This window comes from Embiotoca jacksoni, unplaced genomic scaffold (genome assembly GCF_022577435.1).
Source record: "Embiotoca jacksoni isolate LCO1_2020_lvr unplaced genomic scaffold, fEmbJac1.0.p SCAF_23, whole genome shotgun sequence".
In the NCBI taxonomy this organism is placed as follows: Eukaryota; Metazoa; Chordata; class Actinopteri; family Embiotocidae; genus Embiotoca; species Embiotoca jacksoni.
Genome location: NW_027185374.1, coordinates 9010630 through 9025090, shown reverse-complemented (window position 1 = coordinate 9025090; position 14461 = coordinate 9010630). Strand labels below are relative to the sequence as shown.

The window sequence follows — 14461 nt, the reverse complement described above, 5'->3', positions numbered from 1 at the left end:
TCAGATCACAGGCAGACGGGTTTTTGGCAGGGAAACGCTCGCGGTCACAACCCCGACGAGAGGGGTCTGTCAGGGCCAGAGCCCCGGTATAACGCAGCTACGAGGGGGCATTAGCACTGCCTGGCTGGTGGGGAAAACACACACGAGCACTGGCGGCCATAAAAAAATAAATACAAAAAAATAAAGGTATTATTAATGATGTGAACGGATGGAAACGTATACAGGGTGAGGACACAGACACATATGGTCACACAGACCCCGAGAGTGATGATATTCATTGCTTTTTATACATCAGATTCAGTGGGTGCACATATGCAGAGTACGCACACACACGCGCACACACACGCGCACACACACACACGCGCACACACACACACACACACACACACACACACACACACACACACACACACACACTGGCTGGCTCACATGCTGACACTACATCTGTTTGTGGGGTACCGAGGCAGACCTCTGATCACAGGTGCTGTCATGTCTCATGGGTGGGGTTAAAGAAGACGTGCCAAACAGTGGGGCTTGTGTGTGCGTGTGTGTGTGCGCGTGTGTGTGTGTGTGTGTGTGTGAGAGAGAGAGAGAGAGAGAAGGGGGGGAGGAATATAAAGGCAGATATACTGTAGATCAGGGGTGTCAAACTCATTTTAGTTAAGGGGCCACATACTGCCCACTTTGATCTCAAGTGGGCCAGACCAGTAAAATCATAGCATAATAACGCAGACATAACGACAATATTTCTCTATGTTCAAATCATTGGTGAAGGTTTTTGGATGATAAACCCTATTTTAAGGTCTTTCTACAATAAACTAGAAACATAAAGACCAAAAACTCAGACATCAGCCCACTGTTTATCTGCCTGGGCTCTCCTCTGCAGATTCCCTCGCTTTGTGACGCGTTTGACATCAAACCCGTCACAAAGTGGGCAGCGAGCGCTGCTGCCTCCGGAGCAGACATCGCATATACGCTGTTTTTGAAGCAATTACTGGATCAATTAAAAACAATTACAAAACGTTTGTACTCGTAAACCTCCATATTCTCATAGAAATGAAATAAATGTCTTTCTGTAATTTTCACACTTAGCAAAGTCATCCGGCGGGCCGAGCTGGACACCCTGGCGGGCCGGATCCGGCCCGCGGACCGTATGTTTGACACCCCTGCTGTAGATAGTGAAAGAGAAGAACTTCAAGACAGCAAAAAAAAGAGAACAAAGAAAAACAGAAAGAAAAAAAAAAGAGACAGAAATCATGTGTATACTGAAGCTGGCACCGATAACAGGTAGAAAACAGAGAGCAGACAGCAGTAGTGTTGTCTGTATAGTTGTCGCCTGGTACGATCTTTGATCTCCTCAAACAGTCTAAAATATCTGTCAGCTTGCATTTTCGTTCTGGTAAACAGAGCAAGAAAATTGCCAGCTTTTTAGGTCCCAGAGGAAGAGAAGGAATTACACAGTGCCATGTGCTCTGTTCAATACAAATATGATGAAATCATCTTGAGACTTTCATTTCTGATGATTCCATTATTTGAAGTCCAAAAATATCATCGGTGAAAAATGTGCTGAAACTACTTCCATGGGACCGAGGTTTTCTATAGTCAGAAAAACCAATGGTGCCACATGAGGAGGAGGTTCTGCACTTCCACCCTTTGTACTGTAGAAAAATAAAAGCAGAGCAATGTACAGTAGAGTGTCTAAATTGGGTACTTTATATACCAGAACAAAATAGCTCTAACACTATAATAATGCTACATAACAGTGAGTATAAGTATTAAGGTCTATAATCAAAACTGACTGTAGTATTTATAGTTTAACTGCTAGCATATGCCACAAGAGGTCAAATATATTTATTGGTGTTATTTAATTAGTGCAGGGGTTATCGTTGGCTAAAAACTTTGTGAGATTACTGTCATTTTCATGGTGGCAGAGGAAAGAAAATCAACAAATAAAAATTCTGTAATCTACTGTTGTTCTGAATTTACTAAGATATAGCGGTATTGTCTGATTTCAGTTTCAACACGTTCCTACAAAGGCTTTGTTCAGACAGCAGGCGAATCAGACCGTTTTTTTCGGTTTCTGTCCGTGGACTGTTGTCATTGTCCTCCACAGCGTGAAAATCAACACTTTCTGATAGCTCTCAGTGTTTGCATAGATTCTGTTCACTCAGCTTCTACGTTATCACTGTGTTTAGCACCGCAAGTGACGCAAGACATCCAATCTGAGCCAACAGAGCATCCAGATTGAGACCCATCTGTAAAAATCCGATTGGAATCGCATTTCAAACCACCTCCAAATGCGGTTTGGATCCGGGTTGCAAAAATCACATTTGTGTTTCTTTGCAGTTCAGACTTTCAAGAATGTTCAGTATGTCTGAACATAGCCAAATGTTTCACAATAGAAGCCCAGTCAAGAAATGAAGGGTTTCTATCAAACGCTGGAGGGCTAGTAATTTAAAACTCATAATGCAGTAACTTTATCAGGGAAAAGGGTAGCGAATCAATTTAATCTAACATATCATATAAATAACCTTTATGAAGGCTTTTTTGTCTGTCTATGTTTATTTCTGAGCCTTAAATCAACTGAAACTTGGAGCTGTGAGTCTTCAGCTGCTGAACCAGAGGACATTAGCTGGGCTTCCACCGCACAGCTCGATTGATAAGAGCCACGAGAAAAGAAAAACAAGTCAGTAAAGTAAGTAAACTGTATGGTGTCGCCTGTGGCTGGTATAGCTGCAAGGCTTAGGGTTACTGAATAGACACATCAACAAAACGCTCCTCCAGTGCTGCCTACAATAGGCTGCCACACTCGTCTTAATGTCTGTACGAGCTCTCGAAAACCTAAACAATTATAGTACATAGAGCATCTGCTGTGGGAGTATCATTCGCAGTATAATAGTAGTAGTGGTCAGAGCCGCAGTATGTCCATCATTATTGGATAAACATATAGATGTATATATAGTTGTCTTAAGTAATATAAGCGGTCTCTTGACTGTAGGACTTAATCAATGCAGTGTGACAAATACATGCAATGCAAGTACATTCATTTGGATTAAATGATATCTCAAAAAAAGTGTAGGGCTGATCTCGACAAACAGTTTTGAACAAAGACAGACAAAAGAGCTTATTATTCCAGCAAAAAGTCAGCAGCAAAAGGCCAAACATTGTGGTGTAAATGTCTAACCTTTGTTACACTCCCTGGGAGAGCCCTGATCTCTATCATTTCACCCCTTGTCTCATCATACCAGCAAAATTCCCTGTTGTACCGTATAGCGTGCGTGAGATCAATAGCAAGTGTCATGTGTGAATACATCTCAGTGGTTGTTTGATACTGTCAGCAGGGAGCTCCAGAGTCTGCTTAAAAGCATGGCGGAGAAGGAAAATAAACTCCTCTATGACTAATACAATCCCATTCGTTCCAAAGTGTTACATTCATTTTGCAAAAATAAGAAAAAAAAAAAGAGAGCAAGTATCGTTTCAAGCTCAACCTTTCAAATCAAAGAGATCTCTTCATCTCAACGGCTACCATCTTCTAAGCAGACAATAATTAGCTTCAGATATATTCTACGGTGAACTATAATGTGAGTATTCATGAGAGAATACAAGCACTAATGAGATCTGACTAATTTGTAAATTTAGTTCGCCAGCATCCAGACCTGGTGCTATTTGCAGATGATGTTGTGATGATGATGCTTTTATCAGACTGTGTCCTCGCATGTGAGGGTCAAAGTCAGGACGAGGCCAAATAAAAAGAGTTTAATTGGTGAGTACAGAGGTGGAATTTGGAGAAATACTGTCGTGGACAAAATATGTTGGTAACCTTGCATGAAAAAAAAAAAAGAAGAAAATTCTTTCAAATAATTTGAAATTGCCAAAAGTAATCAGCTTCCATTATTGTTTATTCCATATTTAAAACAAATTCAGACTTTACTTTTGATTTTTGATCCAACATGATATCTTAAATAATAAAACAAATGTAAAATGGACATGACTGTAACCCAGTGTTTGGTCCACTCTTCCAGAGCAAACTGCTTCAGCTGTCCCAGGTCTGCGGTTTGCTTTTTCAAGACCACATGTCAACACTTTCCAAAAAAATCTTTGGATTCAGATCAGGACTCATAGAAAACCAGTTCAGAATAGTCCAAAGTTTGTTTTTTTTAGCCATCCTGAGGTGATTTTTAGCTGTTTGTTTTGAGTCATTGTTCGTTTCAAGGACCAATCTTCTTGGAGGATTCCTTTGGCTTGTTGTCTACCATTACCACCATCATTCTGTTCAATCTGGGGTCCATTTTCCTCTTCTGGACGCATTGGGGCAGTTTGACTACAGTCCCATGGACCTTAACCTTGTTCTTAATATTTGCAGGTGTAGTACCAGGAACATCAGGCTGCTTGGAGATGGTTTTACTGTTCGCGTGCTTGTCTACAATTTTCTTTCTGACCTTCTCAGACAACTCTCTGCTTTGTTTTCTCTGGTCCATGTTCAGTGTGTTGCACCAATGGTATCGAACAGCAGAGCGAAAACATTAAATAGGCAGAAAGACTGATTACAAGACTGAATATGTGTCATACTAATTAAAGTAAACTGTTTGTCTGAAATATCTCTATAACCCACTTATTTCAATTTGTTTCCTAGAGGAACCAACAAAGCTGTTAATCTGTTTATAATAATCTTTGTAGAAAAAGCAGTCATTTATTTTTTTATCTATATTTCTATGACATACCAAAGACATGCTGGTATACATGAGAAAACTGTTTGAAGCATTTTTTTTCAATGAGCTGTTCACAGGACCAACAAATTCATCCACAACTGTGAAGCCACCCGCCTTTAAGGAACGGTACTGAGAGCTGTCTTCACTCTGGTGGCTACAAATCAAAGCTCAATTTATTGCACAGTCTTCTTTCCAACCCTTTACCTGCGCTCGCCAGCTTTGGGTAGTGACCGAAAAAATCTGATCACTGACACAAGCAGCCCGAGATGAGATTGTTCGACAGGGTGGCTGGCCTCGCTCTATTTGAGGAAAGGAGCAGCGAACGCAGAGGGCTTCAGCACTAACAGGAGCTCTGGCTGAGTTGGAGCAAGCTGTTCAGGCCACACCACAGAACAGACAGGAACACTTTGGCAGGGGGAGGCCAAGTGGGAGCTGGAGGAAGTTGCTGGGGCGAAACAACATCTAGGCAGCTCCATCCACGCTGTTACCACTAATAACCAGACCTTGTAAATGTAGAAAAAGGCAATACAGCAGATAACAGACGGTCCAAATGACGTTGTCAAAAAGATGTCTAGTTGAATAAAATGTCTTTGGTGAAATGTCTCTTCATATGATATGACCACAGTTTATGCTGAAATCCTATTTAAATCTGAAGAAAACTTCCCTTTTAGGACTGCAAACTGTAATTTACAGTAAATATTGGACTGCAACTAATTATTCTCATGATTTGAACTTTTGAACTAACTAGGCTAATATAGTGGGAGCTCATTAAATGAGCCAGGTGCTGCTCATAACTTCAGTCTGTCAAAATATAACATTGTGCACATGTGTGCGGCAATTTGTTTATGTTGTAATATATTTGTTTGACTATTTCTGGTATCAAATTTGGTAGCGGGAATATTTTATTATTTTATGGTATTGGTAACAGCTACTAAATTTCTGGCAATGTGACATCACGAATCACAAGTGTTTGATTATAAAAAGAAAAAGGAGTAGAGGCCAATAATTCCTGATTTTTAGCTCGTATGTGGCAATCCCCCAAAATATGGGCTCACACATTTCCAATTATGCAACAAAACGTGTTTTCACGAGACCCTTGATGCCTGGTTACGCCCACCTCTTTCAAACTCCTGTTTCCTACAGCTGCAGGGTGTAACACAGATTTTTTTTTTTGCCAAAACTTCAGAATTCTCCAAATCTAAGCCAACATAAACCGGATGACATCATCAGGGTTCCAACGTTGGAAATCTCTTCCAGAGCCACAAAACACTTGTTTTTCATTGTACAATTCGGTTTTTAAGTGTATAAGGTATTCAGTACTCTGTGTGACGTGAAAGCTGACTTTAAAGTGTAAAACAGGTGAAGTATCCCTTTAAAATGATTGTTAAAGATTCTTTTTTTGTTCATCAATTTATTGTTTATCGACCACAGCATTTAAGAGTTGGAATAATTTTCCAACAGTACCTCAATTTGCAGCAACATACTAGAACGGATTTGTATTATTGGAGCATTTGAACCCAGACAGTCAAGTCCCAAGGTGTATGCAGACATGACAGCGGTAGCAACATCAGCACATTTCATCACACCTCAAGCCTCGCTGTGCAAAGTGAAAATCAAGTGCTGAACAGACTAAAGCTTTGTTCACCAACTCCAGAATTTGAGGGCAGGCCTCGCATCCCGATGGGTTATCACTCAGCGGCAACAGCACTCGCTGAATGCAGAGATATGACCATTCAGAGGCCGATGTGTGGGAAGAAGCAGAGCATGACAGGAGAAAAAAAAAAAAAATGATGTGAGGGCACAGAGCGTCAGGGACATGCAACTTCCTGTGGGTGGAAGGTCAATAAAGAACACTGGCTCTGGTTGAATGTGTCTTAGCCGGTACACCGCCGCCTTCACAGCTGCCTTTTGTACCGATGCAACATCATGGGAACGCACGCTAAAATAGGCCCAGCGGTCAGGCTAAAACAAGGTTAACTCAATCACACAGAGGCAGCTCTCGAGCTCGGCTCCCACTGGAAGTTAAACTCTTTCACAGTGGCGATATCTAGATCATTGCAATGTAAAATTAACTTTTGTAGAAATTATTTACGACTGCGCAGTCTGAAAACTGTGTCTCTATGCTCTCTGAATTTCACCTTCTTCTAAGAAAGGCGACTTTATGATTTCTTACCAAACTATCGCGGCAGGTTTCTCTAGGGCTTGGTATGGCGCAAAAACCTTCAGTACAAGTACTGATACATTGACCTCGATAACAGTTCCTGAACAATTTCTTTTTTGGTACCGATTTTATCAAATTAATGTGCAAAGTAATTTGGAGATATGGAGAATATGGGAGAAGAAAATTACATCATGCTACAATGCTTAACTTTTCATGCATGTTATAGAGTGTAACAAAGGTTGTTTTTTTGTAGCTACAATTAGCAAATGTAGCCTAAACGCCTCACATTCAACTTTGTGATATTCCCTGAAAGTCTCACTTGCTGTCAGTACATGCTAGCCAGCCAGCAGCTCGCAGAGAAGACTTCAAAACTCCGACAGGGTTTTGGGCAAACATTACTTGTTTCAGTCGGTGATATCAGGTGTCCTGATGGAAGATTTACTTACCTAAGTTGAAAAATGAAATTGAGCGATTTTGCCGAAGTGGCCAGGCCGACTAAGTATAAGTTTCATATGTTGATTGCTGTGGCTCTGTGACACTGAGGATGTTTTCTCCTGCTTAAACGTATCAAAGTTATGCGTTTTAAAATGAAAACGTGTTAGTGTGGATGTAGGTATGTAAATTTGGTACTGAATGACAAGGCATTTTTCGACAATAGATACTACCCAACCAATTTGGAAGTGCTATTTAAGCATCAAAGTTTGATACCCGGTCCTTGGGTTGCTCTGATTTTAAGTTACAGTATCGACAACACAGTAAGAAAATGTTTCAGTCTCCACCTGAATGTATTCTCCAAACAATAATCCTTACATGTTGGTATCCTAAATTGGCTTTGTTAATCACAGATACTCATCCCACCTCCTATAGTTATCCTTCACAGTAACAACCTGCTCTTCAGATGCTCATTATCCCTCAAATAAGTACAATTCTTTCCAGACCTCATGTTCTTAGGAAAGTACTTGCAGCCCTCGCCCGAACCCCAAACATCTCTGTAAAATAGCGAAGAAGTCGAGAAACAATGTAAATAACAGTCTGATAACGTACTCTCCCACAGCTCGGAGCATCCCTATCTTCGCCGTCTCATAAAAACTTTATGCACCCAAGCTCTTAAAACTCAAACAAGGAGAGCCCATTTCATCAGCTGGGAGAAGTTCAATTTCTCTGCAGAACCTTCACCAGCAAAAAAAAAAAAAGGGTTTCTAAAGCCACTTGGCACAAAAGTGAAATCCTATTAAATCTTTCAGCAAAGCTTCCATAAATAATGTGAGGGAAGTGTCCCAAGTCACACTTCTGGCTGTCTGCTGAAACAGAGAACTGTCCGTTGCTTTAGAAAAGCTATTATTAGTCGGCAGCAGCTTCATCACTGCCACTTTGCAACCATATTTAGGAGGGAAGAGAAGATATTTCAACTCCGCAAAACTACTTCATTGTCGACATTTTGCATCTTGTAAAGCACACTAAGATATTGTCTAAAATTAACACTATTCCATAAGCTGACTGATATAAAAGCTTTCAGCATGTAAAAGGAGAGCTGCTCTGCCTTTCACTAACAAATCCATAAACCTTCTGGCAAACCTAATAACATTTCAACACAATCACTTCAAGACAAAAAGACATGAAGGACACAGAGAGGGACCAGAAAGGAGTCTCACCTCTCTCACAGGTGCTATCCCAGAAGCCGGTCCCGGTGCAGTCGCAGACGAAGCGGTTCCACCCCTCCTTACACGCCCCGTTGTTCTTGCAGGGGTTGCTGTCGCACTGCTTCCCCGTCACCTTACTACACGAGGACTTGATGCCGGTCATGTTCTGCGACTGAGCGATCTGTCGGATGTCCTTGCTGCGTCCGTCGATGAACAGATCCCGGACGCAGCCCACGTAGCCGTAGTTAAGCATAGCGGTCCAGAGCTCGGTGGGCAGCACCAAACCCACCCGGTTGTCGGGCAGACCCCCCAGATAAAGGTCCCCCTCCAGGTCCAGGATCTCATTCTCCCCGCTAGCTGTGAAAGGGGTCCGGCGGCTGTTTACCGAGATGATGCCTGGAGGAAGAAAAGGCAACTACTGTCAGACGCTGCGTTGCAAAAATGCACATGTCAACATGTCATGTAATCAAATGGAACAAGATAATGTTACTTGGTTCTTGTTGAGTTGTTTTTTTTTGTTGTTTTTTTTTTAAATCAAGTGTCATATTTGCTGGGTGCCAAAGAAAATAGCACTTGCGTCTGCTAAATTCCTGAAATAACAGTGAACAGAAGTGACATTTATTGCCCCATATTTACCATGGTTGGTACTTTTCAAAGAGACTGACAGCCCTTTTATCGTTCATCAAAGGAAGGAGAGAGGTGAAAATGATAGACTGTTGATAATTTTGTATCCAAAAGTTTTGACAAACTGCCGGTGCACCGGCAGCAAAGTTGCGAGCGAGGCTGACAGAAATAACACAGCACATCACTCTGTGCTAAAATGTGGTTGGAGAAGGTGGAGGTGCAAACCTGTGTTTGGCAGCCAAAATTGCACCGTTCACCGACTTTGCAACACTCTCTACAGGGGAACTCTATTTGAGGCACAAAATTACAGAATAGAGGGCAGAAAAAGAAATCTGTCAGGAAAAGGAAAAAAAAAAAAAAGCTTGCATCCAACATCACCAGTCCTCTGGCAGAAGGTCACTGTGTGTCGCTGTCTCCAGCAGCACAAAGCGCTGCACTGCCACATAGTAAACATTTCTACAGGATATGTTCCCTCAGACAATTTCACAATTTATATTTATTGTGCATTATGACAGCAGAATGGAATAAACCCAACTGCATTTTAACACAAAAGGTGCAGTCAGCACAGATTATCACGTTAGTATTCTAAACGGATCAATTTATCCCCCAGATTGATCTCAACTAGACTACCTGCAGTGTTGTAATCTAAATTTTATTTCACACATTTAACATATATTATTAGGTACTAATCAGTGTTGGGAATCTTAATTTTGCAAGGTAAAAGCTTACAGATTACTCGTGACCCGGTTAAAAATTTATTTATGTACATACTTTAATTACTTCATTAAAGTAATGAAACTTGTATGATTACTTTTTGATTTCTACTCTAATTTTAAAACAGGCTAATGAAGCTGAAAAGTTTCAGAAAATTGATGTCAACAGTGCAGTGTAAGCCTCCCTCTTCAAAATAACCTCAATTAAGATTAAAATGTTTCAACCTTAAAACCGCCAAAAACAAATCACAAGTATGGAGATCACATCTGACTGCAGTGAAGGAAAAAAATGTTCCCATAACTTCAAACCACATCTACGTTCAGGTCGACTCCACGCTGAGTGATGACAGATCTATCAACAGGGCTCGGTCCTGTTCACAGTTTTTTCACAATGGTTCCTGAATGTCTTCTGTAACCACATGTCCAGCTATCTCGGCGCGGGCACTCCAAGCGATGCACCGTGATTTGATTGGAAGACGAGAGGTGGTGCAAATTCAAACAAGGGAACCAATCAAAAAACTGCTCTCAATTTTAACACATACTGCCAAATGAATAAAGCTTGCCTACACATTGACAGAAAGCGAAAAGATGCAAATCAGGAAAATTACTGTTATGTTCTACAAAGAAGATGTTTGTCTAAAAGAATATATTCAGATTCATCCCCTTTGTAATCCTCAACAATTTGATTTATTTAAATGTTTTTCTTAACTTAATTTAATTTCGTAACTATTAGATGTAACTAGTTACTCCCCAACACTGCTAGTAATAACAAAAGGGAGGTACCAAGATCAGAACAAAAAATATATATATATACAATCTGTATGACCCCCAAAATAGTGACAGTGAAGATAATTACATTTTAGTCTGGTCATGCTAAATTTTTGTTTATATCAGCTCATACAAAATGAAAACAAGCCTTTCATGTAAATTAATTTAACTCAACAACCAAAAAAAAAAATATATATATATATATATCCATTATTAAGCTAACTGTTTTTCAATTATACATGAACATCGGTCAGGTTTATGACCTAAAGACAATAGATTGGCTGTTTAAACATGACTATTTAATGACAGTGAAGATTCGGATTGTCTCCACGTGTCCCATTTTACGTCTCTGCTCCTCTCCATCAGCCCTCACTGAGCTCAAGTAAACCAAACAGATGAAAAGATCACCTTTTCCACAAAGGGCAGATTCAGCTTCTCTGAAAACTGTGTTATGCTGAGTTCCCACATTATGTTACATTCACCTTGCAGCCAGACAGAGAGATCGGAGCTGTAGTTCTTTGTGGATAAGAAATTTAATTCACTCGCAACACCTATTAACATTTCATTCAAGCCACAAGTGTGATTATGCCCGGTCTTAACCATCCCTCAGTCTGGTATCCATATATCTGTCTCATTCCTCCTTTTTTTTCCCCTGTGAAAATCCTACTTTCTCATCTGCTATCGCACTGGGGGCTGTGCCGGTGATTAATCAAAGCAGCGAGCTCTGACACACGGCTAAATTGGCTGCTCTAACCTGATATATAACACAGGCTGCAACGCCGACTAACACAGCCGAGTTCTCTGGAGGATCTCACCTAATGCAGACATTGTGTTGGGTTTGGAGCTCAAGGCAACAGAAGTTTCTAACCCCATTCTCTAATATAATCTTCTTCGAATACTTTCTGTGTATTTGGCCGCATTTGAGGTCAGCGGACGTACAAATGGAAGGAAGCGAAGGGGAAATAGACTCAGTAGCTATCTAGAGATACAACATTGTCCCGGCAATGAATCATCGCTGAAATTAATTTGTTGAAGAAGTTTACATCGTACTGGGGTTGTGATGCAGGGAAATGCTGAAATATCTAGTAACATGGTTACAAGTCCTACAGCTGGTGTAATTGCCTTGTGAGCTTACAATGATGTAGTATTATAGTGTTTTTTTCTTGACATCACTTTTGATTAACTTAAACAATGTCAACAAGTGAAGCGCAGCCACATTGCCATTAGCAGTTTTGTCGGATTTCTTGACAAACCTTACACATAAAAAAAAAATCATGTTATATTTCATATTACCATTTTGTAGTTTATATTTTAAGTAAGTTTTATCTGTTGTTTTTGTTTGGAATTAGCTGATTAATTAGTCAGTTATTTGAAAATTAGATTGTAGAGTCATGTCGGTGCCTTTGTAAGGCTGGACTTTGTCATAGCAGGTGCTTTGAGCTACATGCTAAAGTCAGCATGTTCACACATTCACAATTGCAACATGCTGGAGAAAATGTCAGGGGATCGTCCTCTGGAGGCCGTGAATGTCTGGACAAAATCTTATTGTAACACGATACTTCAGCCTGCAGTAGCAGATACAAAAAGTATTTATTGGTTACAGGCTTTAAAAACTGAAGCTTTGCAGCTTTTTAGATTCAAATATGTATGCATCTGATGCTTTGGTCAGGGTTCAACGTCACCAATGGCCAGGACCAATCAGAATCTGCAGCGGGAGCACGTTTAAAATAATGTCGTATAAATGCATCTTGATTCGCGCACGGGTCTGCAGACCTGTTTTTGAACACGTCATTATCCTATTTCCGCCCTCTCCTGAATGCAGTATTATTTTAGCAATGTTTTTAAGTTGCCGGGCGTTTTAGTGTCAAAGGTTCGTCTGAAAATCCCCCCCCCCCCCCCCCCCCCCGTGGAGAGCTGCGCGGTTTAACAGACAGATTGGTCGGCACTCTGAAATGTTTGATTGGCAGCAGCTGAGCTCTGTGTGCGCTAACAAGCGGAAACTAAAACTTGTGTTGGTGACTTTAAGTTCAAAGGCAGAAAGTTTTGTTGGCAGTTATGTTGAAGAGCAAAGACTTCGCCATTTGGGAGGTTTTCGTTACTACTATTTATCCGAAGCGTGCAGACCGACTTCACTCCGCTATCTTATAGGTAAACTAGCGGAGTAAGTGGGAGACGTAACACTTGTTGGTGAAATAATCTCTGGTGCTGCTAAATTATGCGCTGCCGGTGCACCTAAATGAACACGTTTGGCCACACACCTGTTCGAGCCGCACACGACGCCGTGACCTTCTGTGGGCACTCTTGAGCGCAGCCCCGCCAGCATCTGTGAGGCGTTCATGGAACATCAGTCAATTCCAGCATCTACTACGATTCTGAACGTGGAGCGGACCAGCACATCCGGGAACTTTGGCTTTCAGCACGTCCCCGCCCCCTTTTGGGGGGAAAACAACTGACCCTCGCCGTAGACTTTAATTTAAAATAGCGCTACAAATCCAAACTATTAGGAAACTAATAGAGTTAAATGAGCTAATAAATGACTCTTTATTATTATGATGTCCACTCTGCCTGCGATAGAACACGCTGGAAAGATTAAAAAAAAAAAAAAAAAGGAAAAAGTTTCATTTGATCCCTCTTTAGTCACATCAGGGGCTGGAGGTGTCCTCTGTCAACATCTACTTTACTTCACCGAGTCTCGAGGTGTGCAAATTACCAGTGAATGATTTATTCTTTATTTGTTAGTCCTGTTCTACAAATAATATGGTAACTCACATCAGCTCTATGCTCTGACAACTGACTGAGCTACATTTTAACCCACCGTGTCTTGACGTCTTCCCTTGTATTGGAGTGGAGGCATGACGCCCTTTTATAAGGATCTTTTTTCGGACATGTTCGGGTAAAGATAAAGACTTTTTCACATCATTGTTGGTGCAAGTAACGACACAGCAACTGTTCGGCTTAGCATTATGATTTAAACCGGTTAGTTTATAGCACAGGTTTGGAGAAAAGTCTCAACTTCCGCCGATTCTCCTCCGCTGTCAATGTAGTATGCGGGTTTGTTTTCCTCCAGAAAGGAGCATGGTGATGAGAGATCGCCCTGGATGACAAAATGCCGGTCTAATCTATGAGGCGTTCTTCTTCTTCGTCTTTTGAGTTTTATAGCAGGTGGCATTCAACCTTTACGGTGCGTTAGCCCCACTAATGTGAAGCGTTTAAGCAACGTCAGTTGATTTTAGCGTCTACTGATATGCTGTATTTGAGGCATTTAGGAGACATCTCCTTGTTTTCTCAGTTCGAGACACAGGAGTTTCTTATTAAGGTCATCGGTATGCACTAAAATGTTATGATCATAAGTTCTGTTCTTATATCACATATAACCACATCCAAAAGAAACATCAGTAGTTATGTACTGTGTAAAATAAATCACCAAAATTATGGGAAAAGTGTTATCTTTATTTTTTTTGGCTGCCGGGCCAATAAAACTCTGACCTACTGGCCAAGCAGCGGCCGTTAGAAACCTGATCACTGTTTTTAAAATAATCAGTAGTCGTTATTGTTGGGGTAATGAAAGAAGTGTGGATAATTTTTTAGATGCTCCTGACTTATATTAATCAAATATACAAAATCGCCATAGCAACTAACAACAACAAAGAATATTAGTTATTCTTCACTGTATTTTAGGATATTTTGTGCACTTGCATGCCTTTATTAGGGCCCGAGCACCAAAGGTGCGAAAGCCCTATTGTTATTTCTTTTGCTTTTATGACTGTTTTTTTGTGCCAGTTTGTTAGTTGCCTTGTCAGCTCTCTGCCTATAAATTCATACACTGTGCTGTTTAGCCAAAGGCAA

General features: G+C 40.8%; 1 protein-coding gene across 2 annotated transcripts in view; it reads right to left on the bottom strand.

The window, feature by feature from the left end:
- LOC138203620 (neurexin-3b-like) overlaps nucleotides 1-14461 on the bottom strand; it is a 306123-nt gene that overhangs the window by 195475 nt on the left and 96187 nt on the right. For both annotated transcript variants that reach the window (XM_069158621.1, XM_069158622.1), the window contains one exon: nucleotides 8523-8906. In XM_069158621.1, the coding sequence (XP_069014722.1) occupies nucleotides 8523-8906 (384 nt within the window). The remainder of the gene's footprint in view (nucleotides 1-8522; nucleotides 8907-14461) is intronic.